General features: G+C 45.0%; 1 protein-coding gene across 1 annotated transcript in view; it reads left to right on the top strand.

The window, feature by feature from the left end:
* The window catches only part of PATJ (PATJ crumbs cell polarity complex component), a 137,756-nt gene extending 117,034 nt beyond the window's left edge, over positions 1-20,722 (top strand). The window contains exons 36-46 of the mRNA XM_065737858.1: positions 2,980-3,063; positions 4,917-5,110; positions 6,826-6,973; positions 7,776-7,862; positions 10,555-10,672; positions 12,114-12,151; positions 12,424-12,546; positions 13,480-13,584; positions 16,384-16,487; positions 18,037-18,160; positions 19,643-20,722. Coding sequence (XP_065593930.1) covers positions 2,980-3,063; positions 4,917-5,110; positions 6,826-6,973; positions 7,776-7,862; positions 10,555-10,672; positions 12,114-12,151; positions 12,424-12,546; positions 13,480-13,584; positions 16,384-16,487; positions 18,037-18,160; positions 19,643-19,789 — 1,272 coding nt within the window. The 3' untranslated portion in view covers positions 19,790-20,722. The remainder of the gene's footprint in view (positions 1-2,979; positions 3,064-4,916; positions 5,111-6,825; positions 6,974-7,775; positions 7,863-10,554; positions 10,673-12,113; positions 12,152-12,423; positions 12,547-13,479; positions 13,585-16,383; positions 16,488-18,036; positions 18,161-19,642) is intronic.
* The last annotated feature ends 4,617 nt before the right edge of the window (positions 20,723-25,339 follow it).

The raw sequence follows: 25,339 nt of genomic DNA, 5'->3' as shown, positions 1-25,339 counted from the left end.
GATTGATTGAACGATTTTTTTAACTACTTAAATCTTGACTTGTCAAGATTCTTAGCACACAACTGAGTTTGAAGCTAGTGAGTAGGAGCTGCAGATGTTCAATTACTAGAACCCATCCTTTAAATAAACCTTCTGTACTGGCTTAGTCATGATAGATCCCAGTTTGTTTTCTGATGCGCTGAGATGAGTGTTACAGCCCCAATCTGTAGTGCCAGATTGGGACTCAGTAGTTAGATGGCTGGATCTCTTGACTGTGTGTTCAGACTCCTTTAAAATATTGGTGTCAGTAAAAATATTTAATAACATCCATAATTTCTACTGATTTGTCATGGATGATCAAAACCAACAGAGTCTGTCCAGATCCCACTAGATCCGGTGGAAAAACATTACTTCTGGGTTAAATATGTATTGAGCTGATGCCAGAAATAACAGAGGTTGAGGCGTCTTCTGTTGTAATTTGTAAGCTAAGGAAGGTAAGGCTCATTGATGCTATGGACTGCTGCAGGCACGTTTCTTCGTTCCGTTCTTTAATTGATTCAATAAGCTGCTTACAACTATTTTTTTTCTTTTAAAGAAAACAAACCATTGGGGGAAACAGCATATTGGCAAGTCACTGGATGTTTCCTTCCAGGGTAGGCATGGGCTGGACAGGAATGCACTTTTTCATGCCATATGTATTTTTAGTTCTAGGTCTGGCTTGTAACACATGCAGGAACCACAGAGTAGTACTGAGTTGTTGTCCTTGCAAAAAGGTGATGCAGAGCACTCAAGCTGATAATGTTTGGAGGTTCCCAAGTCTAAGCTTTAGGTATATGTGGTTTTACATCTACTAACGCAATACTGGAAAAAGCTGGTAGCTTCAGGATTTGTTTGTTGGGGGTTTTGTTTGTTTATTTTTAAAACAACCATAGGTGGAAAACAATAAAGAAATGAGATTGAAAGTTCCTTGCTCAGAGGTTAGGAAATATCAGATTAAATAGTCTGAAAAGGTTTAATTAATCATCTCGTGTACGCACCCAGTCTGCTGTTACACCATCACGTGCCACTCTTCTTCAGAACCTCTTATTCATCCACTGTCCTTGCATGCCTGACTTGAATGATGCTGTAATGGTAAGCTGGTCAATATTTGGTGTTCTCCTGTTGGCCGTTTCTAAGTGCCTTCTGCCAGAAAGTGTTTACAATAGTGAAGGCAAAGTGTGCTATTGAAGTTCTAATCCTAAGATCCAGTGTTTCCCAAAGTTACCCATGATCAGCCTCAGGTGAAAAAAATATATGTAAAAATATACATCACTTTCACCCTGTTGGCTTTCACCCAGACAAGAGTCTCTTGTGTTGACTAGAGTTACATGATCATTTTGAAAACAGAGGTAACATAAAAGAAGAAGAGGCTAAGAGAAGATCTCAGATGGGCAGCAGAGAGGCACAGTGGTGCTGCTGATGTGGATGTGAATGTGTTGCGTGGTCCCTTGGGGATTGCTGCTCCAGTTATTTCAAGAAAACCCTGCGGTCACCAATGGTATATATATATTTTTAAATCAAACTGTTCTTCTGATTTTCTTAATTACCATGGTACACAGCTCATAGTATTTTGCCTTCATTTATGTAGATTGAAATCTCTTTTTCCCCATCTGGGACACACGCATCAGCTGTAATCCATTTGTGATTCAAACCCTTCAGGCTTTTTGCAGTGGCTGGTGTGCATGTATCAAACATGAAGCTTACGATGGCGGTGCTGTGCTCCAGCAGGAGCAGAGCGGCTGTAGATACGAGTTTACATCGTTAAATAAGGTGTAGTGGGAATGAAAGAGAGTAATGCTCTCGATGTTGTCTTGATCAGAGCGCTAGCTTTAGGGCATTTGGGTTCTTTCTGCTCAGCATACACCATGTGTGCTGGGGAAGCATCGCAAAGTGACACGGGGGGGTGGGTTAACTCAGTGATGAGAGATGTATTATCTACAGTGTTATCCAAACACGAGCACACTTGGTTCTCACATGGCCACTATTTCCTGCTCCTGCAGCAGGAAGGCCGCACAGCATGGCACACCCCGCCAACCTGGCAGCTTCTCATTGCCAGCACAGCAGTGCCTTGCATTGGGCTGGTGGGGCAAGCTCCTGAAGGAGCTCCAAAGCCACAGCGGTTTGGTTGGTTGTGTTTGTCTGAGGGCTGGGTCGTCTGATACCTGCTCAGTAAATTGCTGCGTGTTTATCTACTGCCATTGTAAAGGAGAGAATGCAGCTCGTGGCCCCGAAGTGGGCCATCTATTTGCGAGCACTGGTAGTGTCTCAGCTGAGCTCTGTAGCAGGATGTTCACCTATTTGTTTTAGGGAAAAAAAAAACCAACCCTCAAACCAGAACAATGCAAAGGGAAAGCACCAGCAAGAGAACAGTATGTTCTTTGTAATGCTTTTTCTTTGGGGACATCTATTGCTGGCAATAAGATTAAATCACTGAAACCTTCCCTGAAGCTACATCTGCCACTGCCTACATTTTCCAACCTCAGTAATAAACTAACATTTGCCATTGTTCACTTTTTCTGGATTTCATTTCTTACAGATTTAACCAGCGCTATTTACCACAAGGCATTCAGCTCTTGCTTAAAGCAGAGATCTATGCCAAGTCCCTAAACTTGTTCAGCGCTCTAAGGAATCTGGTTTTAAATTATATCATAAAAAGTAGGCGATATTAATGCACCAGTTCACCCCGAGTTCACGTATTGCCTGATGCCAATGTATAAAACTGATAGGAGCCACAGAAGCCTAAACAGCTCTAGCTGAGAATGTCCTGCAGTGGTGAACAAAACCCTTTTTACCTTTTTATTAACTGTCTGTGTATTCTGAGAGTGGCAGTGTTCTTCTCGCCGGGGACGACGGCAGCGATCTCTGTGTATGGTGGTAGTGCTCTTTCTCCCGACGTGCTGTGCATGGGGTTGTGACACACGGGGTGTTGTGGGGATTGCTTATGGCCCTTTGTCCCCACAGGATGCCATCGTGATCCATGAGGTTTATGAAGAAGGAGCTGCAGCCAGGGATGGCAGGCTGTGGGCCGGCGACCAGATCCTCGAGGTAAGCGCGTCTGCGTACGTCTGTCTCTTGTAGGTCTGTATTCAGTGGCTTTCTTGTGGGGAAAACTGGGATCGTTTGTAGGACTGATGCGCAGAGTTGCTCTTGAGAACACCCCGACGCATTTATATTTCCTCATATATTCACATAAACTGAAGGTACCAATTGAGAGTATGTTAAATTCCATCAAACAAGGCAGCTCGCGTGTGACACAGCTGAGCTGCTGCATCCGACCACTCGGCACTGCTCAGCACAGGGCCTGGCTGCAGCTCCCATGCAGGCAGCACGACACCTTCAGCCAGCAGGCAGGCTGAGCTGGGAAGGGGTTAAACACGAGGGGCTGCTCTGCACACAAAACTTGCGTCAGGCAGCAGCTGCTTACAGTGTCTCGCTGTCAGCTCAGGACAAATTCCCAGCATGGCCATTAAGGCGTTAGTGCGTAGGGTTAGAAAAATAGTGAGGGGTACTTGGGGAGCTGTCTTTACAGCTCTTGCACTGCAAATATTTTTTTTTAGCGTTCGGGCTGAATGTTGTTTTCATTTTATAAATAACTGCACATTAGCAGAGCACGATAATTAGCCAGGGGATAAAAATGGGGAAGGTTAATTAATTCTTCACTGGCCAAACAGGAAAGTGCTAATGTTTGTGTGCCATAATATTGTTATTATTTCAGCTTTTAAAAGCTGTACTAATGAAGGAGAAGGATGACTGAATTAGTTTCAGATTAGTGTGTAAAGTGCACGTAGATGCCTGTGTCAGGAAAATAATACTGATGTGTACAGAGTTAGTACAAAAGAATATAATGACAGCAGACTAGTTTCCATTATCTTCGTGTAAAATTAAGTTAAAATGGATATAACTTGTCATACTTAGAGATGCAGAGGAATGTTTTCCTTGCCTTAAAATCGATTAAGTTGTGTAAGTGTATGGAAACTGCATTGTTAAACAGCTGCAGCCCATGCTAATCCCTACAGTGTCCAAACATTGTTAGGTGTTGTACTGAGTGGCGTGGTTTAGTGGGGACGTACTGGTGGGAGGTGGGGGTGGGACTGGATGAGCTTGGAGCTCCTTTACAACCTTGGGGATGCAACGAGCCCATGGTTCCTAATCAGACTTTGAAAATGAAATGGATTTTTTTTTTTTTTTGTATTGACAAAGAAAAGATATTTTTGTCAACAGAATATGGGCAAATGCTTTAAGGGGTATCTTAGTATCAGGTTTGGCAAAGCTAGGAGATCAGATTTCAAGTTGCAGTAGGTTTTTTTCTGGTACTATAGCATTCGGCCAGAACTTCTTGTTCAATGTGATAATACTAAAACATTGTCAGGTTATTGTAAGAGAAATGTAATCCAATGCTCCAAGAGTGGTCTTGTGTGCCATCTATTGGAACAAAGCAAAATAACCATTCAGTGTGTCCTTCACAGGCTTCACCATGGCTGCTGCTAATAGCACTGATCCCTTGTGCCCTTAAGCTGTATGGTAAGACCTGGCCAAGGGGAGGAACTTAAGCACTGCTACCTGGAAGGGAAGGAGGCCTGCAGAACTACAGGAAGACTGAAGGGAACATGTCATACTTCATCTGGCTGTATTGTTGTAAGCACTGGTTGAGGTTCCAGCATTTAGAAAGCAGGACAGAGAAGCTCCCACAAAACTTAGGATCCGAAATATTCTGATTGTTTGGATTTAATCTAGGCAGTGGCACAGTGCACACCATCTCATCCAGTAGGAAATCAGAGCTCTAAGTTAGAGTGCCAGGAGGTGTCATTTTGACAAATTTTTCCTGTCACACAAGGGTAGGATGTGATGAAAGGATCGTTCATATGTGTCGTTTGGAAAGAAAACTCTGATTATTTCAGGTGAACGGGATCGATCTGCGGAACGCCAACCACGAGGAAGCTATCACTGCACTGAGACAGACACCTCAGAAGGTGCAATTGGTGGTTTATAGAGATGAAGCTCATTACAAAGATGAAGAAAACCTTGAGATTTTTCATGTAGATATTCAGAAGAAAACAGGCCGAGGACTTGGGCTCAGCATAGCCGGAAAACGGTAAGAGCATCTCTGGTCAGAATGCACTGCAAACAAGAACTGCCTTGCTTTTTGCCATATGAGCAGCTGTAGCCACTAAATGGAATATGAAATAAAGGAAGAAGTCCTCAAGCAATAAGATTTTGCATCTGAGTATCTTCAAGGACCTTCTGGGGTTGTGATACTGGCTTCTCCATTAGAGCCAAAGCAGAGCTATGCAACAAAGGCTGTTGTTCCCTCTGGAAAACCCCCAGTTGGCAGCATCATGTCCTGTGTGAATGAGTGAGGCCAAGTGAGCACATGCAAAACTGGGAGCTTAACTTCCAAATACCAGGATATGCCTTTGAAAAATGCATTTGTTAGTTAGATTCATATAGTACACTGTTTCAAAGTGACCAGTTTTGGTGGAGGATGGGAGCCTGGTAAAGAGAGAGACCCCATCCCTGTCAGCTATACGAGTGACTATACAACACTAGAGACACTGGTTCTGTGAATAAAGAGCAAAATCTGAGATACTGTGGTGGGTAACAGCTGCTTAATAAAATGTGACATTGTGTTGATATATTTCTAAGCCATTGCTGTTAGATCATTTGAGCTAGAGCACTGATAATCTTTCCTTGCTAGAAGAGATTCAGCGCTGGTGCATGCGAATTGTGTGGTTCTTTTCTGCCAAAAGATTGTATTTTCCCAATTACAAATCAGCATGTCATTATCCTGACTGTGAATGGTCAGTGAAGTTTCTGCAGCAGTCTGGGTTTTTTTCTTTCTTTTTTTTTTGGGGGGGGAGTGTTGTTGTTTTGTTTTTTTCCAAGAGTGGTGATGCTTAACCCAGGTGTTGTGAGCAGATTGTGGGTTGGGTAATTAATTTAGCTTATGTAAATTACCCTACAGATGGTAATCGCAGTCTCTGGCTCTCCCTCGATTGCTTCTGCACAAAACTTTCAGTGCTGTTGCTAACTGCTTGGCAGGTAGGGGTTTCCACCTTAGAGGCAGACCAATTTCCTAAGTCCATCCAGCAAGAGCCAGGTATCAGCCAGCAAAGCATCAGGTCCTGCTTGCACACAGGATGCCAAACACCAGCCCTGTGCCTTGCAGCCTGCACCAGCTCATCCACAGCGAGCCCTGGTAGCTGGGGCAGGGCACAGACGGGTCCTGCTGTGTGGGAAAGGGAGTCCCAGTGTGAAGGCTGCAGCCCATAAATCTGCTCTGCCCTCCAGCCGTGCTCACAAGCCTTACTGCAGGAGAACAGCCGCAGGGTTGGATTTGCTGCTGCATAACTTGTGTGCAAACTATAAAAGTCGTTTCTGCAGGCTTCTCTGTTTGGGGCCTCCAAGAGTTTAGAGAAGAAACCAAGCTGAACCTTTAGGGGGAATATAAAAATATATGCATTTCTAAGGTTGCATAATTCAAATCAGGCACATCAGGGGATGGTTTAACTCCATCTTAGGCCTATCCTTGGCTTTTTATTTCTACAAGTGGTATTTTTCATGAATCTTTATGGATTGGACGGTCACAACTAACAGATTAAGGGGAAAGATAGCATTAAATGTAGACAAACATGCCTTGATTTTAAAGCTCGTAGATTTTCTTACACTCAGATGGTTGAATGGGGTGTAAAACTCGTTCTTCCTCTGCTCACAGGTTTCTTTTTATGTGTCTTATATGCAAGTAATCTAAATTGGTCTCCCAAAGAATATTGGATTGTGTAATTAGCCATATGCTTCTTGCATTGTTAGAAATGGAAGTGGAGTGTTTATCTCTGACATTGTTAAAGGAGGAGCTGCAGACCTAGATGGAAGATTAATTCAAGGAGATCAGATTCTGTCTGTTAATGGAGAGGATATGAGAAATGCCTCACAGGAGACTGTTGCCACTATACTTAAGGTGAGTACATAATACATTTTAAGAGATGGAATTGCAGTTACTGACGCTGTGCAAGGTAATTATCCTGAAGTGCTATTTACACATACCCAGGACAGCTCAGACTGATTACAAAGACAGGAGTTTCATCTGAAATGACTGGGAGAGATCCATTCCACATCACTTCTTCATGTATATTTAGAAGTGAAATGATATGAAATGAGAAAACAAAGAGACAGAGCATTTAGGCACTGATTTGAAAATGCGACTGTGAACTTCATATGCTAGAAAAATATTTTGAAACCTGAGAGGTGTACAAATCAGAAGTAAAATGCCTTTGGCTTCACTATACTAACTTGCAACTGTAGAACTGCAACTTAAGTCTACTCCTTCCATCGCTTCTTTGTAGGGGCAGTTTTATGCTTGATATGGTCTGGGAGGATTTTCCTTTCTCTGCTAGAAAGCATGTGGCTGCTCTATGGGCTTGAGGTAGGGGGAGCAGGCACAGGATGCCCTGGGCCATGGGCACCTGTTGGCAGCTCCCTCCTCCATCAGCCTCCCAGAGCTGTCAGCCTGTACCAAGGGTGAGACCAGGGGTGGGAGCAATTAGAAACATTCATATTGACTTCAGCATTGAGGATAAACCGCAGTCTGGGGACAGGTACTTATATACTCCAAATGAAAATGTGAATATTTCAAGCCTTCAGTACCTCGTGGTTTTCTTCGTGGCTCTGTGATGCTGAATATGAACATAAATTCTCTCCAGGAGAGCGTGAAATGTCCTATGTCTGCTTAAATGCTGTACGTTGTGATTCTTTTTCCCAAGTGTGCCCAAGGCCTGGTGCATCTCGAGCTGGGGAGACTGCGAGCTGGCTCGTGGCTGTCATCACGGAAAACATCCCAGAATAGTCAGGTTAGTGACAAATTCAGGCACATAACCTAAAGCTGCAAAGGGCAAGTAATGGGAACAGTGTGCAAGGGGCGTCCACGAGGCTTGACTCTTCCACAGACATTCACTGCCCAGAGAGTGGGACAAAATATTCTATCACTCTGCTGAAAGGAAAGCATCGTGCTGTAATGCTGAATAAGTGGAATCATTGGTTAATGATTCCTTTGTTTGTTAGAGGAGCGTTGTTTTCTTCTGATACGTACCAAAAATTTGTAATATCTTCCTCAAACAACATTGCCCAGCGATTTTTTAGACTTGCAGAAAATGCCGAATGCATTTTCTGCAGCTGTTTTGTCAATCAAAATGAGTTAATGAAACTGAACTGTATCTTTGCCTATCTCGTGGCAGAACCACATGAGAGCTGCTTTGCTCTCAAAGAAAACACAGAGCAATTTCCTGCTTCACTTGCTTTTTACCTGAAGCGAGGACAACAATTCATTTTTCAATCAGTGCTGGGCTTTTCCCCTCTCCTCACTTCCCCTAATCCGCTCAGACATTGATACTATTAGTGTTAAAGTCTACAGCAAGGGGAAGATGACTTGGAAAACTTTTTAAAATAGATTTTCCTGCTGAAGAGCAACTGTTTTGCCACCATATTGAAGCTGTCAACATCCCAGAGGCAGACAAGCCGTGGCTCACCACAGTGTAATTCTGTGGGGTATTTTGCCCCCCCTCCCCTTTCTGCACAGGGGAGCATTCCTGGTGGCCTCCTTCCCCTCAGCGCACTGCTGGGATCCAGTCCAGCCTTCACAAATGCTAAAAGAATGGCCTGATTTTGGAAAGAGCAAGAAGGAGCAGTAGGAGGCCTAGAGATGTACGTTAAAGCGGGAATGACTTCAAGGAAAAAATAATTCTAGTGATCAAGTCGGTAAGAGTGGAGCCCTTCCTTGATTTCATCCATGAACAACCCCAAAATGTGCCAAATTCGGGTCATGTGGCATGGTCTTAATTTTATAAAAGCCAGCAGTGATCCAGTCTGCTGTCTGTGTGGGAAGGGCTGAGGAGCTCACAGCCAAGTATGCTAAGCCCAGCTTTAAAACTGTGCCTGAATACCACTAGAGAAACATCAGCACTGCATGCAGCAGGCAAGGAAAGTTGGAACAGCAAAGGGAAATGAGTGTGACTGCATTAAACAAAGGCAGGAGTCATGGGTATTGCTTATTTTGAACAAGCAACAAGAGCAATGTACACGAAAGGCAATGGTTGGAAGTTACTACATGTTGCGGTGTGACACTCCGGGCTGAACAAAATGCAATATCTACCACGATTCTGGGTAGGAAGTAAGCTCAAACACTAGAAGCGTCATCCCCTTTCTTTTGTACCACACCAGGCTTTCTCAAGAACCTGGTGCTTTCTGTTTCATCATATTAAGAGAAGCCTTGATTGCAGTTCTTCATCTGGAGTCGTTTGAGGGCCTCCGTCTCAGTGTGCCCAAGTGACTTGGTGATTTTAAAAACCAATTGGATGTTTCTCAGCAAAACGGTTCCAAGAGTTATAAAACTCCTGGCAGATAATGTGGCGAATCAGCCTGAATGATTTGCACAACTGTGAGTGATGTTTCAGAGCCTGCTGGGCAAAGAGCATCCAGAACTTTTGTCCTCGCTTGGCTATTTTTCTGGTCTGTTGCATACCTTTAACAGCAGAAACATAAGGCTTGTGGTGCAGGACAGTGATTTCTTTCACGCGCTTTGCAAATTGTGTTAACTGACCCATGAATGGGGAACGAGACGTGGAAATTGTGCTCTGCCTGTTGTTCTTCACTGACAGCTGCACACTGGTCAGTTGGGATGAATGCTGCCAGGGCTTTTGATTCGCCGCCTGATGCATTTAGAGGGAGAGCTCTGCTGTGCGCCGCGAAGGAGAGCCCAGCTCTTTGTTTTGTGTCTGGCCTTGGTGAAACCTGTTGTTCAGACGCATTTCCTAAATTGATAATGGTGTTTTCTCTGTGGGGCAGAGTCTGAAGATAAGGCCAGATAAGGAAAAATAGTGCTGGAAATGAATGGCACAGAACTGAGAGCGCTGCCTGCCAGGTTGTGCCTCCTGTTGGCTGTAAGACATAGGCATCTTATCCTGCACCTGGGCTGCTTTTCTGGAAGTATCTCGGTCAGTTGAAAGGAGCAGAAATAGTTCCAGGGCCTTCTAATGGCACAAAATACTTGCCTACAGTAGTAAAGCCTGTAGATGACAGCAAGGGAGTTATCCCCACTGTCTGAGAGGAGCTGGGTGCGTTACGTGGTGATGTGTCTGTGATTCCATTGTGGTGAAGACACAGCATTCATCCTCAGCTTTGGAGGCCAGCTGGGAATAGGTGGTGGAGGAGGGTCATCCTGTTTCTCCATGACCTCTACAGCAAACTGCAGAATGGCTGAGGCTGGAAGGGACCAACCCACGAAACCTCCCAAAAAGAGATCCAAACAGTGTGCACACGTGGTGTATATGCTGATGTTAAGGCAGCTCTGCACAAATGCTCATAACACGGGGGCAGATTTGGTTGGTTCCCTCTCTGGAAATGAAGTTGGGGGTTTCTACTCGTGTGGCCAATGTGGTATTTCCAGTCTGGTTGCGCAGAGCACAGCTGCAGCCATATGTTGCAGGAGCTGACTGATACTTAACATTTGGGTTTGACTCTCACTTTCTGACTTATGTTTAACTTCAGGTGAACCAACAGAGTGCCCACAGCCACTTCCACCCCGCGCTCGCTCCGGTCCTCTCTACCTTGCAGAACTTTGTCAGCACAAAAAGAACTTCAGCAGACGTGTCTCAAAGAAGTTCAGGTATGAGCTGGGCAGGCATGTTGCTTGCTGCTTGCACTGCTCCTTTGTTTTTGTGCTGCTTTAAAAGCAACACTGAATACTTGAAACTGGTTTTCCTACGCAGCGTCCCCAAAGACGTACCACTGATGTTTTAAGACCCGTAACACTTCCCAGCAGATGACATTATTTTTATGTCTAGTAGAAGAGTAATAGGTTCTCTGTTTTAAATGCAGAATTCCTGTGCCCTGCTGTTCCCCATGCCCTTGTGGGGGGCTTAGCACAGGCAAGGTTCTTGTGTTAGGAAAAGTTTTCTCAGGGAATAAAGCTGCCACCACTTCATTTATATCTTTGTTGCTCTTGAACCTCTAAAAGGGTGTTTTGTAATGAGAAAGTGGCAGTGCCCAGATTGCAGTTCACACGATTCGTGAGCACTGAGTGTGCAACCTGCACAAACTTGGTGAGCATTTGTGTGCTCTGTTCCACATCAGAGACCCGTAACAATCTGGGCTTGTGTGTGAGCAGAAGGCATTTCTTCTGGCTGTACACATGCACTTGAGGAGGTGTGTGTGGCTTTTTGGGCAGCTGTCCTTGCACCCCTTGCCCTGGTGCAGCATTCCTGGGGCTGAGCTTCCTGCAGTGAACCTCACGCTCTCATCTTGTGTGCTTCTGACAGGTATCAGCACGAGCAGAGTGCTCAGTGCTAGGGAGTGCTGGTATATGGAAATGGGAATCCTTAACCTCTGAGAGAAGCTAATGCTGCCTGCCTTGTAAAAGGTTCTTAAAGTAGTTTAATTAAAGCTGGTACAATTAGGGATTATTATAGCAGAGCCTAGGACTACACCATAAGCTTTTAGGCTGTTTAGTCCCAGTTCAAATGATTCCTTTCAGTGTCTTTTTTTTTTCTTTCTCTTTTCTTTGTCTTTTTTTTCTTTTCTTTTTTTTTTATTTCCCTGAATGTTTTGAGTACTTCTAAATGTCCTGTGTCTAGATATATGCCAGCCAGACTTCCTGGCTGTCTATTATTTACTAATACAGCACAAATTAGAACAGGAAATCAATGGAACCTCCACAATCTGCGTGTTCTACCCTTTGTGGTGGAGACACTGTGATTTATGAATAATAAGGCAATCTTTAATTGAGTGAAAAGCACAATAGGGCTTTTCTTCGGGCCGGCAGAGTGGTGCTATTCAATAGATTGTGGTGAGCAGTGGCTGTGCTACAAAGAGCATCACAGCAGCATCCGTCAGGCGGAGTGATTGCATCCGTATTCATCTCTGGGTGGAACAGAAATCCCGTCCTCCTCACGTGAGCAGTGCTGCCTGATTTGGCACAGGAAGGCTCTGCTTCTGCTTGGTGATAACTCTGACTAGGCAGCAAGGGACCATTGTCACTTGACAGTGTTATCTCTTAATTATATTATCTCTTAATTACAGGAGCTAATTGTTTGTTTCTTTATTAGTAGGAGCAGATACGGGCCCAAGGACTGTGGAGATAACAAGGGTCAGTGAGTTATTTTCTATCAATTCATAAAGCTGACACCGTAGACTGAAGTTGTTAATTTTTATGGTGTTCCCTAGAAGGAAAATTGCATTATTTATGTTTGCAGTAGGCTCTTGAATGTATGCCTGTGTGTGTGAGGGTGTGTGTGTATGTCAAACCTATCTATTATTTTCACCGTGACGCATAAATTAAATGCATCGCTTATTCCTGTACCCTAAACATTGGCCTCTGTAAGTCTCTCCAATCACAAATGCTTTTTTGCTTCGTTTTAGGGGCCAAACGATGCTCTTGGTATCAGCATAGCAGGAGGGAAGGGCAGTCCACTGGGAGATATTCCCATCTTCATTGCTATGATTCAAGCCAGTGGTGTGGCAGCACGGACCCAAAGACTCAGAGTGAGTAGAGGTGTCCTCTCAGTGCCTTCTGTTCCATCTGCTGTGTGTGTCTCTCAGAGAGGGAACCTCAGGCACTTGTGTATATGCCATCGCATGGATAACATCTCACAGACTACCCTGTCTGTTTTTTTTTTTTTTTTTTTTTAAGACAAACTAACAAGCCCTGCCCACATCTTCCCCTTTTGGTTACGTTGCAACTTGGGATGATCGCAGTGGTTGCCTATGTGGAAGAGAAGCAGTGAGGATAAGAGCATTTTTAAGGAGAGGGAGATCTGCAGAGGGAGTTCATCTAGCACACAGAAAGCAGCAACAAGCTGCCTAGAAACCACAGACATTCTGGAGACTGCAGGCTGGGCCTCATTTAGAGCTCAAGCAAGGCAGAAACCAGAGCAGAGGTTGCTTATTTGATACCAAGGGCCTTATAAAGAGTTGCAAAAATAAAATACTTGCAGCAGATATGTGGATTTCTAGGAATGACCACTGTGATTGTTCACCAGTTTGGGAGTTGCAGGGAATAGAGTAAGTATTGAAAAGAATAGAAAATAGAAAATTTGAAAAGAAGTGTCTGCTTTCCTTTAGTGCTTTCATCTTGTGCTCACATAATCTGAGAATATGAACTGGTCAGCACGTATGGACACAAATGAATCCTTTTTGCATGGGAGAAAAGCAGTCCATCTTACCCTCTCTGTTTGCAAATGGAAACAGAAATCCAGCCCACCTTTTTTTCTCTGATTACACTGTTATTTAAAAAAATCTGTATTACACTCCCTCTGACAAATGGTAAATGATCACTAGCAGTGCAGAATTCTCACCGACACGATCCTGCAAAAGAGAAGCGTGACTGCGTGGTGCCAAGTTCATGAGGAATTTTAAGCATTCTTAATTTTAATTTTCCTTAATGCTAGTAATTTTCCATTACTGTTGTACTTTTAGGTTGGAGATCGGATTGTCAGTCTTAATGGGCAACCTTTGGATGGGCTGTCTCATGCAGATGCTGTTAATCTACTAAAGAATGCTTATGGGAGCATTATCCTGCAGGTATGGTGATAAATTGAACATGCAGCTGCATGAGGGTAGATAAATGGCATTTGGGGAAAAAAAAAACCCTAAGCATCACTGGCACAAGGCATCACAGAATTGCAGGGTGCTTGCTGATGGGAATTACACAGAATGAAAGCAAGAAATAATTTTCATTCAAAAATTCTTTATTGCCACTTGTACAGGCTGTGAGCACGAGTATATGAAAGCGTAACAAAGAGAGCAAAATAACTTGTTGCTACACATGAGAAATCAACAAGCTTCCAAGTTTGTTTCTGTTTTTTAATTTGAAGTTAGCTAAGAACAAGAAACTGTGTGTCATGTGTGCATGCATGCCACGGGGCTGTGAGCAAACGGTCCACGTTGTTGATTTTCTTCTTGGAAGGGAGAGAAGAAAGGATGCTGACAGCATTTAGCAGAAATGGTAGCATCATCAGTAAGACAGTGCCATCTAGAATTGATTATTCTTTAATTCTGTATATATATTCTCTCTATATATATAAACTCTGTAATAACACTCGAGAGAAGAAGGGGTTTAACCCTGCTCACGTATACGCTGGCTGAAAGGAAGACACGTTCTGCCACTTGGGTTCTGATTGCTGCTTGCCAGTGTGTTCCTCTTGAGTTTATTTTTATGTTTACACAAAGAAATTGGAAAAATACTTGCCAGAGAGAATCCAAAATGCCACTCATTTGCAAAAATTATTGTAACAATTGGAAAACAAGCTTAAGATGAGAATCCACTGTAATTTCCTTTATCATCTCCGCATATTGGGTTTGGATGCATCTTGAGAGATTTTTGCAAGTTTCTTGGTTTCATTACAACACAAATGTGGCGATAAAAAAAAAATGTGAAAGGGAAAAAAAAAGCAAAGAAAGAAAAATGGAATGATAATAAACTTAGACTGCTCGTTCTTTGTCTGTCTGTGAACTGCTGACCTGGTAAGTGATGAGCCAGTTCCAGAGCAGATGGTGTATTTGTTACAGTTCCATTGAAGTCAAAGGAACTACACAGCTCTACCCCAGCTGAGGATTCTCTGTTAAATTATAGTTATCATATTGTTACTAACGTTGAGTAATTTCACTTTTCATGTCAACAGTATTCCCTGAATAGAAAATGAAAGCTTGCCACAGAACCCAGAATTGCTAATCTTGAAAGCTGTAATACAGCATATTCCACCTCATCGTGTATTGAAAGCTACTCCTGATGAAGCACGCTGTCAGTTTGCTCTCACAAACAAAGGGGCTGTTCTAGAAATGTCTCGGGTTTTGTCAGCTGATGGTTTTTCTTCCACGTTTTTGCCATCTAGCTCAAAATGTGTTGAATGCTCCTGCAGACGATACCGTTCTCTCCTCTGACAGAACAGCACGTGTTTTCCTCTGTTAGAAATCAGTGATGGGAGGCTGTGTTTTCATAGCAGCGTAGGGTAGGAGCTGTGTTTGCACCATGTGCCAACTGCAGGTACTTCTCAATTGCTGGGCTGCTTTTTGATGGGAACAATCTAAATGGAATAATCCTATCAATGCGATAATCGTGACTGATGTGTCATTAAGTAATTCTGTTTATTATCAGGTTAGACCACTTCATGGCAAACTGCTTTGAAAGGTCAGATAATTGCGTTCAGTGGTGTGGAAAGGCTTATTATGGGTACGTCCTGGGAAGGATGGTAAAGGAGTTTGCAAATGCTGTTTGCAAATGGGAGATTAGGGTCTCAGGGGAACAGTCATCCCTTCCGGCTGTTTTGATGCTTTGGTTTAATTTAATTTCTTTGCAGCAGGTGTAGTAATGAGATAAGGGGAAGCTTTTTTTACGAGGTTGTTGAACTCTGATACGTTCTTACTGCCAACTGAAGATTTTTTGAATATAGATTTATTTTACCCTATTTTATTTAACAACAAAATTCGACAAATAGTGGCTGGCACTCCTTCCCCTACTGCGTCGGGAGGGAAAGCTTCAGTGCCTCTGCTGCCTGAACCAGGTGTGGCTGTCTCCTCCATGGGACCCCACCACTGAGTCCTAGGATGCAAAATTTGCACGAGCACTAAGCTTTATTCCTAGAAAATGCTACCACCCTCTCTTGGCTCCAGGCAATTAGAGGGGGGGGAATACTGTTGGGGAAGAACTGTGAGCATTCATTTAAAACAGGGGATTTGTATAATGGATTTTTGGGGGTTTTAAGAAAGGTATGTTTCCCTTAAGCTGTGTTCCCAGCAAGGAGTGTGAAAAGTGCTTGTTCATTTTGATAAAATAAGGCCACACATAACTAGAAGACATACTGAAAACGAACTTAGTGGGCATTTGTTGCTGTCACTGAGCCGAGATCCTACGCAACAGACATCAAGCAGAGATGAGTATTGAGTATCTCATCAGATGGAGATGGAGTTATGGGATAACCACTGCAGGCAGTCGTTAAGAAATTGCCCTTCTACTCGGTGGATACTTAAAATCCCAAACGCTTCCAATTAGTTTCCTCAAATGTTTTCCAGAAAAGTCAAAGAGTAGGAAATCAACTCACAGTGCAAGGCTGGGGAAAAAAAAAAATCTAGGGTGGGTCTTGTCACTGTCTTTCATGAGTCTCATTGGGCCAGTGTCCTGCAAGCTATTAACCCCCACATAGGTGAGTTAGTTATTACTTAGTGATTTTTAACTCTATTGCTTAAAAGCATTGAAGTAGTAGGAAATATAATAGAGTAGAACTTGTGTTGAAATTTGATATTAGCTATTTTCCATGTAATTAGCTAAGTTATTAGCTAGTTTAGCATTAAGTGATTACTTTATTGTATACTTCTCCTGTTCAGGTTGTGGCTGATACCAACATCAGTGCCATTGCTACCCAACTGGAGAGCATGTCTGCAGGATGTAGCATCAACTCATCTTCTGAGCATGCTTCTGAAGACCCCGAGTAAGTCTGTATTAGTATGTAACTGAGATGTATTTCTATGCCCCATGCAAGGGAAAAGCATAGGGTGGTGAATGAGGCCTCTTCTTATTGCTTTTCTCTCTAATTTATATTTCCTTTATAATGGTAACTGTGACTTTCTTCATTCTGACCACAGACCTGTGTCCATCTTTACCTGGTGACAGATATTGACTGACTAAATAAGGATAAAATGTATTTCCAAACACTTGCTTTATCTTATATTTCATATTGTGTTATGCTGGCATGATAGTTCTGCCCTTGTCTGTTGGCTTCCTCCTTGGTCGCTGGCAGACCAAGAGAAGAGGTATTAAAAAAAACCTGGTAACAGAGGCTAATCTTTCAAGTCCTGTCCAAGAATTTTTTTTTTAATCTCTTTTAGCTTTACAATTCTAAAAAGTCTCATAAATTTCTTTTTCTACCTGTAGCACCTCTACATGGTGACAGAACTTAGAGACCTAGCCCTCCCATCGCCTTGCATCGCTCTCCGTCATGCACTAAGGACAAATTACAGCATTCCAGTTGTCATTTAGAAATTCACTTGATCTTCATTTGGTTCCCTAGCTTCATTCTGTTCTTCATTTTCATTCTTTGATTCATTTCATTTATTTTAAGATGCTGAGATGCAAGTGGCTGCCCTGTCTGAGGGATGAGTGTAGTGGTTGAGCTATTTATGTTGCATTCACTGATCTTACAGTGTGAGAAGCTGTTTTTATTGCTGCCCTCAGTGGAGAATTACTTCCTTCACGAAAGGATATGCTTTCTCTTTCCATATAAAAAATAGTAAGGAGATCTGAATTTGAAAGTACGAAGTAGAACTAAGTAGGCTTTGGCATTCCTTCTGTCCAAAGGAAACTGCTAGATGTGAGTCATCATGGGCCATGTCTTTATTGGGTAGAAGATGCCCAACAGCTTTAGTCCAGAATAATTCTCTTACATATATCTGTTTCAGATTTGAGGTGGATAGATAGAAATGAACAGTTGAGGTTCCACCAAAGCTCTTTCTCCACTTGGTGCAGGTAGCACTGAGTGAGGGGCTCCAGAGTAGCTCTGGGGCCATGAGATGCAGGGATGTGGGTGGGATGGAGGTTGTTAGAAACAGCCCATAGAGCTCACAGTGGTGCTGAGGCTGTAAAGACAAGTGCTCCTGGCTGCACGCTGTTTGACAATCTCATTTCAGTGCAGTCACAAAATAAAATTACACTGTAAGGAAGCTGTTGCAGTGACCACTTACTGGGACGAAGGATGACAGCTTGGCCTGTAAGAGAGCAAACTCTCCTTTAAGCAACTGCACATTAGAGGAATAGCACTCCTGCATCAGAGAGAAGTGCTCTTGATGAGCTCTTTATACATAAGTATTTTCAAAGGGAGGAGCTGGGCTGCCCAGGAGCATATTTCAGCAGCAGGAAAGGAATCATGCTTAATGACTGCATGAGAAAGTCTTGATAGATAAATCTCTCTGTAAGTGTTCCTTCTGCAGAAAGTCCCCACAGATAGACCATGTTATTCTAAGTGATATTTATTGTGTTTTCAGAGCACCTCAGCCTAAGATTATAACTTTGGAGAAAGGCTCTGATGGACTGGGATTTAGTATTGTGGGGGGGTATGGAAGTCCCCATGGAGACCTGCCCATTTATGTCAAGACTATATTTGCCAAGGTATCTTTGTTGTTTTTGTTTTTTTTTTCCTCCCTTTTTCTTTATTGTCTTAAAAAAATAAATGTAAGATTTGGCTTGGGTGATACATGTGAAATCGAAAGCAAAATGAACTGCTAGGTACGTGGATGTGAGCAGACCCAGAACATGCAGCTGGCATCTTGGCTTATATTTCACAGTAGTGATGGCTGAAACAAGACACTTTGCCTCAGCAAAATGTTCTGTGTCCTTTGGAAACTTGTTTTTATAGGTTAAAACATTTATAAGACTGCTTTGTATCTGCAAATCCCAGTGTCTTCCCAGAAGTACAGAAGCATCGTTTTTCTCACTGTACTGCAGAGATGCTGTATCCTTGTGGCCAGGCTTCAGTTGCAAAGCCCTGTGCCCAGATGGTCACCTCAATGAGAACAGCCACTGAAAGAAGGAAACTCCACCCCATGTGGCTTGTTGATGAATTGGCTTCCACATCAGTCCTGGCTTTAGTTATCCTCCCTTGCTTCCAGCTCTGTGCTCCTGCTCTCTGTGGGTACTGCCCTCCCCGTGCTGTTTGCTTGCTGTCCCAGCTGCTCCCCAGCCCTGAGCATCAGGAGGGCACAGGTCCCGTGCTGGGGAACCAGCACAATGCAGCACCGTGCAGCTGGGGCTGCTCCCTGCATGTGCCAGCAGGGTCTTCTCATGGAGTCGTGACTGATGTCGTTCTGAAAACGAGGAGAAACCAGTGGGGATTGGGGAGACTGAACATAAAGCAACTTGGAAGTCAGTCACCCAAAGTTGTTTTGTAACTCCCTGCATTTCTGATAGGGTGGGTGATAGAAAACAGAAAAAAAAAATCACCGTGTCTTAAAACGAGTGCTCAGATTTACATCTGTGGATGTGAGCACAGCTGAGAAGCTCTCAGACCAAAGCTAGGATCCACTGGTGGGGCCAGGAGGCAGAGGCAGTCATCATGAACTGACCTCTGGGCAGGGCCTCAGTATTTGGGGATAAGAGCCATGTTCAGGAGCTCAGAAGGGAAACAGCCACTTCTGGAGCTCCGTGGGTGCTTCTCAGGGCCTTCAGTCAAACCTAATCCCAGAGCTGGGGGCTCTCTCTGAGCTGTCTCTCCCTGCCCACATTTTAATCCGTTTCTTGGTACTAGGTGCAGAGCCACGTCCGCATAGCTGTAACAAGTCTCTGTGTGATCATAAAACACAGAAGCAGTCATTACACAGCCCTGTTCTCAGGGAACGAGCTGATTCTCCTTCTCCTGGAGGTGTGCTGCCTTCCTGTGCCGCCCCAGACCTGCAGGGCTGGCTCTGCAGCGGAGAGCAGCGCTTCCAACACCACTTTGGCCCCGTGTAACTGCTCTCTCCCTTTCCACACCCCCCCCACCCTGTGACGGTGGGGTTTCCAGTGCTGCATCCCTCCTCATTTCATCCATCAGCATTACAGAGACAGGAGGGCTCCGTGCTGGCAGCCACTAACGTTTCCTTTTGCCATTTGCAGGGAGCAGCTGCGGACGATGGCAGACTGAAGCGCGGCGATCAGATTTTAGCGGTTAATGGGGAAGCTTTGGAAGGCGTTACCCATGAGCAAGCTGTAGCCATTCTGAAGCGCCAGAAAGGAACTGTGACATTATCGGTGTTATCATGAATGTCATTGCACTTGCAGAGATAAACACGATTGTTTTAGAGCATCAGTAGAGCTATAATAATACCGTTCAGCTCCGAGCCGGACGTAAAGCAAACTCTGGCAAAAATTAATCAGCATTCACCCCATTGCTGGAATGGGGAGCGTGCATCTCGAGCTTCTTTTAACCTTCCACACTGATCAGCCTTTCTCCCTGCTCTCCCCTACTTCTGGTGGCTTTTGAGTTTTCTCTGGACAGCTTTGATTAAGGCTTCAAAGAATAAGGTCTGTTCTGCGTTATTTACACGTCAGTTTGTCCCCACTGCCCTGAACCCCGGGTACAGCTGCTGAACCTGGGCTCTGTTCACACACAAAGGAGAATTTAGATCATCAGCCGATCTCATCCGATGAGCAGAAATAAATGCTGAGTGACTTGTCATCTCACTCATGATTTACTTATGCTAATTGTCCTTTCAAGTATGCCAGAAAACATTAGCAATGTAATTAAATTACCACTGTTCCAAATGATGAAATATCAAATTCTCCTCTGGGAAATTATTTGTGTTCAGCACAGTAAGTCTGATAGTCAAATGTGAACTTCTCATGTTTATCTCTTTGGGTAGGTCTGTGGAAGTTAGTCAGAGGTAATTACTGTGATGTGTCAATTTGCAGCCTTTAGTGTGAAAAATAAATGAGGGGAGAGAGAAATATATTTTTTTAGGCTTTTAAACGTTTCAGCCTTTTCAGATATTTAGGCAGCATGAATGAACAACGACGTATCTCTTTCTATTCCAATTATATTTTTAAAGAAGAAATGAGCTGATGTGTGCCAGGCATGTTGCACACAAAGGCAGTCGTCGTCGTGCCACGCTGCAGCGTAATTGTTCATCCTGAAGCTTTGATGAAGACAAAAGTTTGCTTCAGCAATGTGATCCTGTAATTCTCATAGTGGCAGCCGTCCCTTGGAGGCTAGATGAACTGAATCCAAACCAGCACACCACTCCTCATTTCCAGGAGTCTCCCCAGGATCAGGTAGTGCAGGAAGAGGCTTTCACAGACCCGGGAGGGATGGCCCTTGGGAGCACTGGGGCTCAGTTTTGGGGGATGGCAGCCACCACCAGGAGGTGCGGAGCTGATGCTGCAGGGAGCGGCTGTGGGAGGTCCCAGCGATGCCCTCCCTGGGCCTGGCTGCTGCCTCCTGCTTCCCCGGGGCACAGCACATTTCAGGGGCTCCCAGCCCCGTCCCCAGGCACAGGGTGAGGCCGCAGCCCCCGAGCTGAGATGGGATGCAGCCACGTTTAGAAACTGCAGTGAGTTGGTTACACATCACAGCCGTTCCTGCAGTGCTGGTACGACCGCAGCCTTGGCGATTTAGCAAATGAATTTGGCAGGCAGATTAATGGCAATGCAAGTCATTGTGGTTTAATCTTCCTATCTAGAGGAGCAGGAGGGTTTTGGAGGAAGCAGCCCAGTCTCATTTGGGCTGTTTGGTGTAATTTATAATGATGATGTAGCAGGGAAGAGATGAAAAGGGTCAGTGTGTGTGTGAATGCTGGCTGCTCATCTGATGTGAAAAATCCCTAGAAATAAATGGAAAGAGAATTGAAAATGTGTAATATAATGACAAGCAGCACAAGCAAAAGTACTGTGGGCATGTATGTGGGGTGGGTGTTCCCCATGTTAGGTAGAAGAACACAGTCTGAAAGGAGCAAGCTGCGATGAGCTCGCGTTGGAAAGGTTTTCTTTAGTTCACATAGAAGTTTCCTTTGACTTTAGGCAATCACAAAGTGCATTTAGCCTGCTGGAACAGAGAGCAGGTGTTCTGCTCATATTGTCTGCAAGAGACTTAACATTTCAGATGGGTTCTTGCTGATTTGCCAAGCGAAGGCTTGGCGGAATCTTGACTGTAGACACAAAACTTTATCCAGATGTTTCGCATTGGAGAATGTGTAACTGCCCTTTGGCTGTGGAAGCAGCAGAGAAATGTAGGTAGGTGAACTGTGCAGAGGTCCCTTCAGAAATGCTGCATAGAATTTATGGGCAAGATGTCACAGTGCCTCTGGCGGCTTTGGTTTCCCTAGACACTGCATTCCAACTTTAAGATGTTGCTGCATTTAATCGATGAAGTTTTACAGGCTGTTTATTAGCCTGTTATGCACATACTGTTCATATACATAAAGAATAGAATTGATGGGCTGAGATATTTTGCACTTCTCATTACTCAGAATGAGATAACATTTTCTGCTTCTCGTAATTTGCACTTTGTGTCTTGAATATATTACTGCCAAAAATCATATTGCAACTAATTGATAAACCAGTGACCATGCGGAGAAGCGTGTGCTCTGCGTGCAGGACCAAGTGAGATAATCAAATCTGCATTATGCTTGTCTGGGTCGAGGTGTTCTGGTTTATTTAAAACTTCATCTCTGTGCAAGGGAAAAGCAATTAAACCTGATTGTATGTTTACATATATCAGTAAAACGAGACATTTTATGACTTCAAAGATTCTAAATAAAGCTCGGTTACTTAAGTAGCTGTGCTTTTTAGTTGGTTTTGTTTTGTTTTCATTGCTACGATTTATTGCATTGAGATATCTTTGTTTCTAGTTCCAAGCAGGGCTCATTACTGCCTTTGTTGAGGGAACAGGAGCCACGGTAGCTGTGGGAGCAACCAAGGGCTGGGCTCGTGCCCAGGGCAAAGGATCACTGCGGTCACATGGAGCACTCACATCACAGCCGTGCTGCAGCTGCCCACCAGGATGGCTCCTGCCCGGGAAGGGCTCTGAGTTGGGATCAGCCACAAAGAGGTGGCTCACGAGAGGCATGCAGGCAGCAAAGCCAGGGAGGTAAAGAGGGAATTAAGGTGCAAAGCAACCGGTGTTGTGACCAGAGGAATCCAGCAACGAACGGTGCTGCTGGAGGAGCATCTCACAGCTCAGAAGAGACACAGTCCCTCCTTCATCAAGGACAACCTCACCAGCAGACATCTTAGGGCTGGTTGTATTTATAGGTTAATTCAGCAAAGGAGAAGTTACGCCTCTGTTTACACCACGATTTTGTCATCCTCACCACGTGAGCTCGCTGCGTGCCACAAAGTGGAGCCATCCCAGCATCCCTCCTCCTGGAGGACCCTGCGAGACCCAACCTGCCATAACAAGGGGACTGTGGCAAATGGCACTGCTGTGTGTGGAATAGCTGTAATGCCTCTAAATTCCCTGTAATTAATCACATGGCAATTACCACCCAGGAAGTCTGACTTACATAGAGCCCGTTGAGGTAATATGATTATGCTGAGATGGAGCAGTTAATGTACCTTCGCCTGAAAGAACTGCAATGAATTAATTTAACATTACACATGTATAAAACATTAGTTTTTACAGTTGTGCTGAGCATTGATATATAATTCCATTATCATCTTTCTCCTCCACGGTCTCACACTTCCATGTCCATAACGTGGCTGTACTTACATTCTGGTTAAGCATCGTCACGGCCGTTGTTTTTCGTCTCGGCAGCAGTGGGCACTTTGTTCTCTTAATGCACGCAGTCCTGTCATACCTGGACCTCAGGACTGTGACAAGTCAGAGATCCCCATGTCCTGCAGCATCCCGGGCTGAAAAAGGAGGAGGATCAAATCCCTGTTGCTTTCATCCTTCTTCCAGCAGAGCCTTGGCACACGTGCTAAAGCAGAGGGGCTGAAGCACAGAAAACACCATGAAGTCTGCATCCCTGGTGCCTCTGCTGGAGGCGGTGTGTCTCTGGAGCTGCTCGGGTGACATTAGAAGTGACATCCTCCTCATCGGAGCAGTGGTACCAATGAAAGCCTCATTGACACGGGGTCATTCTTTCCAGCCCGGACGCCCTGCACTGAGCACAGCTTCTGCCTTCCATCACGCCTGAGCACAGCGCAGTGCTGCGGTTCTGTGCTGCCTCACCAGCAAGCTGCCACCAGGAGGAGGTAAAAACAAAAGCAAAAGAGGCCTTGAAGACCTGGTGAGAGGCTGCTGCTGAAAAACGAGCCTGGGTGATGCTTTGAGTGCAGCTGGTCTCCTTTGCTGATCCTTCACCCCGCACAGTGCTGCTGTTGGTGTGCCTGGAAGCGGCTGTGCAGGACGTGCCCTGAGCTGTGGGCCCCAGCAGCACGGCAGCAGCCTGTCCTCTGCAGCTCAGGGTGCAAGTTTGAAAATGGAATTTCACCTTTGCAGCTTTTGTATCATTCATCATACTTGTCTGTGTCAAAGTGGGACTGCAGGCTTTTAAACAGAACCTTCTGCCCTCAAACCAGCCTTCCCTATGAGCATTTTCAAGTGTGAAGATATTCAAGTTTTAAGAAAGGCGTCTGTGCTTGCTGCTCCTGATCCCACCCCACCTCACCCCCTTGTGGGCTGCTGCTCCTGTGCCGGGAGGTGGCAGGGAGGTGAAAAACCAGCTTGTGTCCTCACTGCGTGGGCTGTGAGCCCAACCGAACCATGGCATTTTCTGCTGGAATGTCACTAGATGGAGCAATTGACAAAATATTCCATTTCTGCTGCCTTTAGCCCACGTGGCCCTGTGCTCCTGGCATCAACACCTTCCCCTGCAGCAAAAAAATATATATCTATTGCCAAGAGGCTCATTCCCCCAAGTGTATTAAATACTGAATTCCACCTCCAGCATGCCACCTGCTGCTGGGCTCTTCTGCATGCTCAGCCCGGAGCTGCGGTGTTTCTGGGGGTGAGGCACTTTGGGATGGCTGTGCCTGCAACTCAGATTTGTGCCTTTCCCAGCACCCAGCTGCTGCCTGCGGAGGCCGGAGGAGCTGAGCCGAGGTATGCCTGCCAGCTGCCCTGTAATTCAGCACCGAGTTCAGAGTGAGGTGCTCTGCTCTCACTGTGCCCCTTTTTGGGGCCGGGGCTGCCCCACACCCTGTGCTGGGAGTGCACAGCACCAGGAATGAGCTCAGCTTTAACAGCAGCCAACTGCAACATCGCAGGCAGCCTGGACAATGTTAGCCAAGTGCCGTGGTGATTTCACCCCTCTCCTGGGATTTATGGCCTTGAGCTGATAGCAAGGAATTGTCTGCATCCTTATGGTGCAGATGGAGCCTGGGGCTGGGGAGCTTCCATCCCTCACGTGGGACCAATATCACAGCAGTGCAGGGGCCCTTCTCCTCCCCGTATTTCTGGGTGCCACCTTGCAACCCAAGCAGCAGCCCCGGTGCGTCGGTCCCTGAGCCCTGCAGGGGCTTTGTTGCTCCTCTGGCAGTACCCCCCTGTGCGTGGTGACCAGGGACCGATGATCCCGGTGTCCCCAGGACACCTGCTGGGCTCACGTGGACGAGGGCAGTGCTGGAGGGATTTCTGCAAGGGTTATCCCTAAATGAGAAAAAAAAAAAAAGCAAATTGCTGACACTCACCCACTTTTCAGCCCTTCTGCAACCTGAGGCCTGCAGGACAACGTGGTTCTGATGGCCACTGAGATGCTCCAGGTGTGGCTGCTGGGGTCCCTGCTCCGCCAAAGAAAGAGATGTGCCCCAGGAGCCCGTAAGGAGAGCAGAACAAGCCCGAGCAGTTGAGCTCTCCTCATTCTTTCCCTCTGT

Source organism: Cyrtonyx montezumae, unplaced genomic scaffold, assembly GCF_038088225.1.
Source record: "Cyrtonyx montezumae isolate F1298 unplaced genomic scaffold, pur_monq_1.0 scaffold_1, whole genome shotgun sequence".
NCBI classification, from domain to species: domain Eukaryota; kingdom Metazoa; phylum Chordata; class Aves; order Galliformes; family Odontophoridae; genus Cyrtonyx; species Cyrtonyx montezumae.
This window is presented reverse-complemented; position numbering and strand designations above follow the sequence as displayed.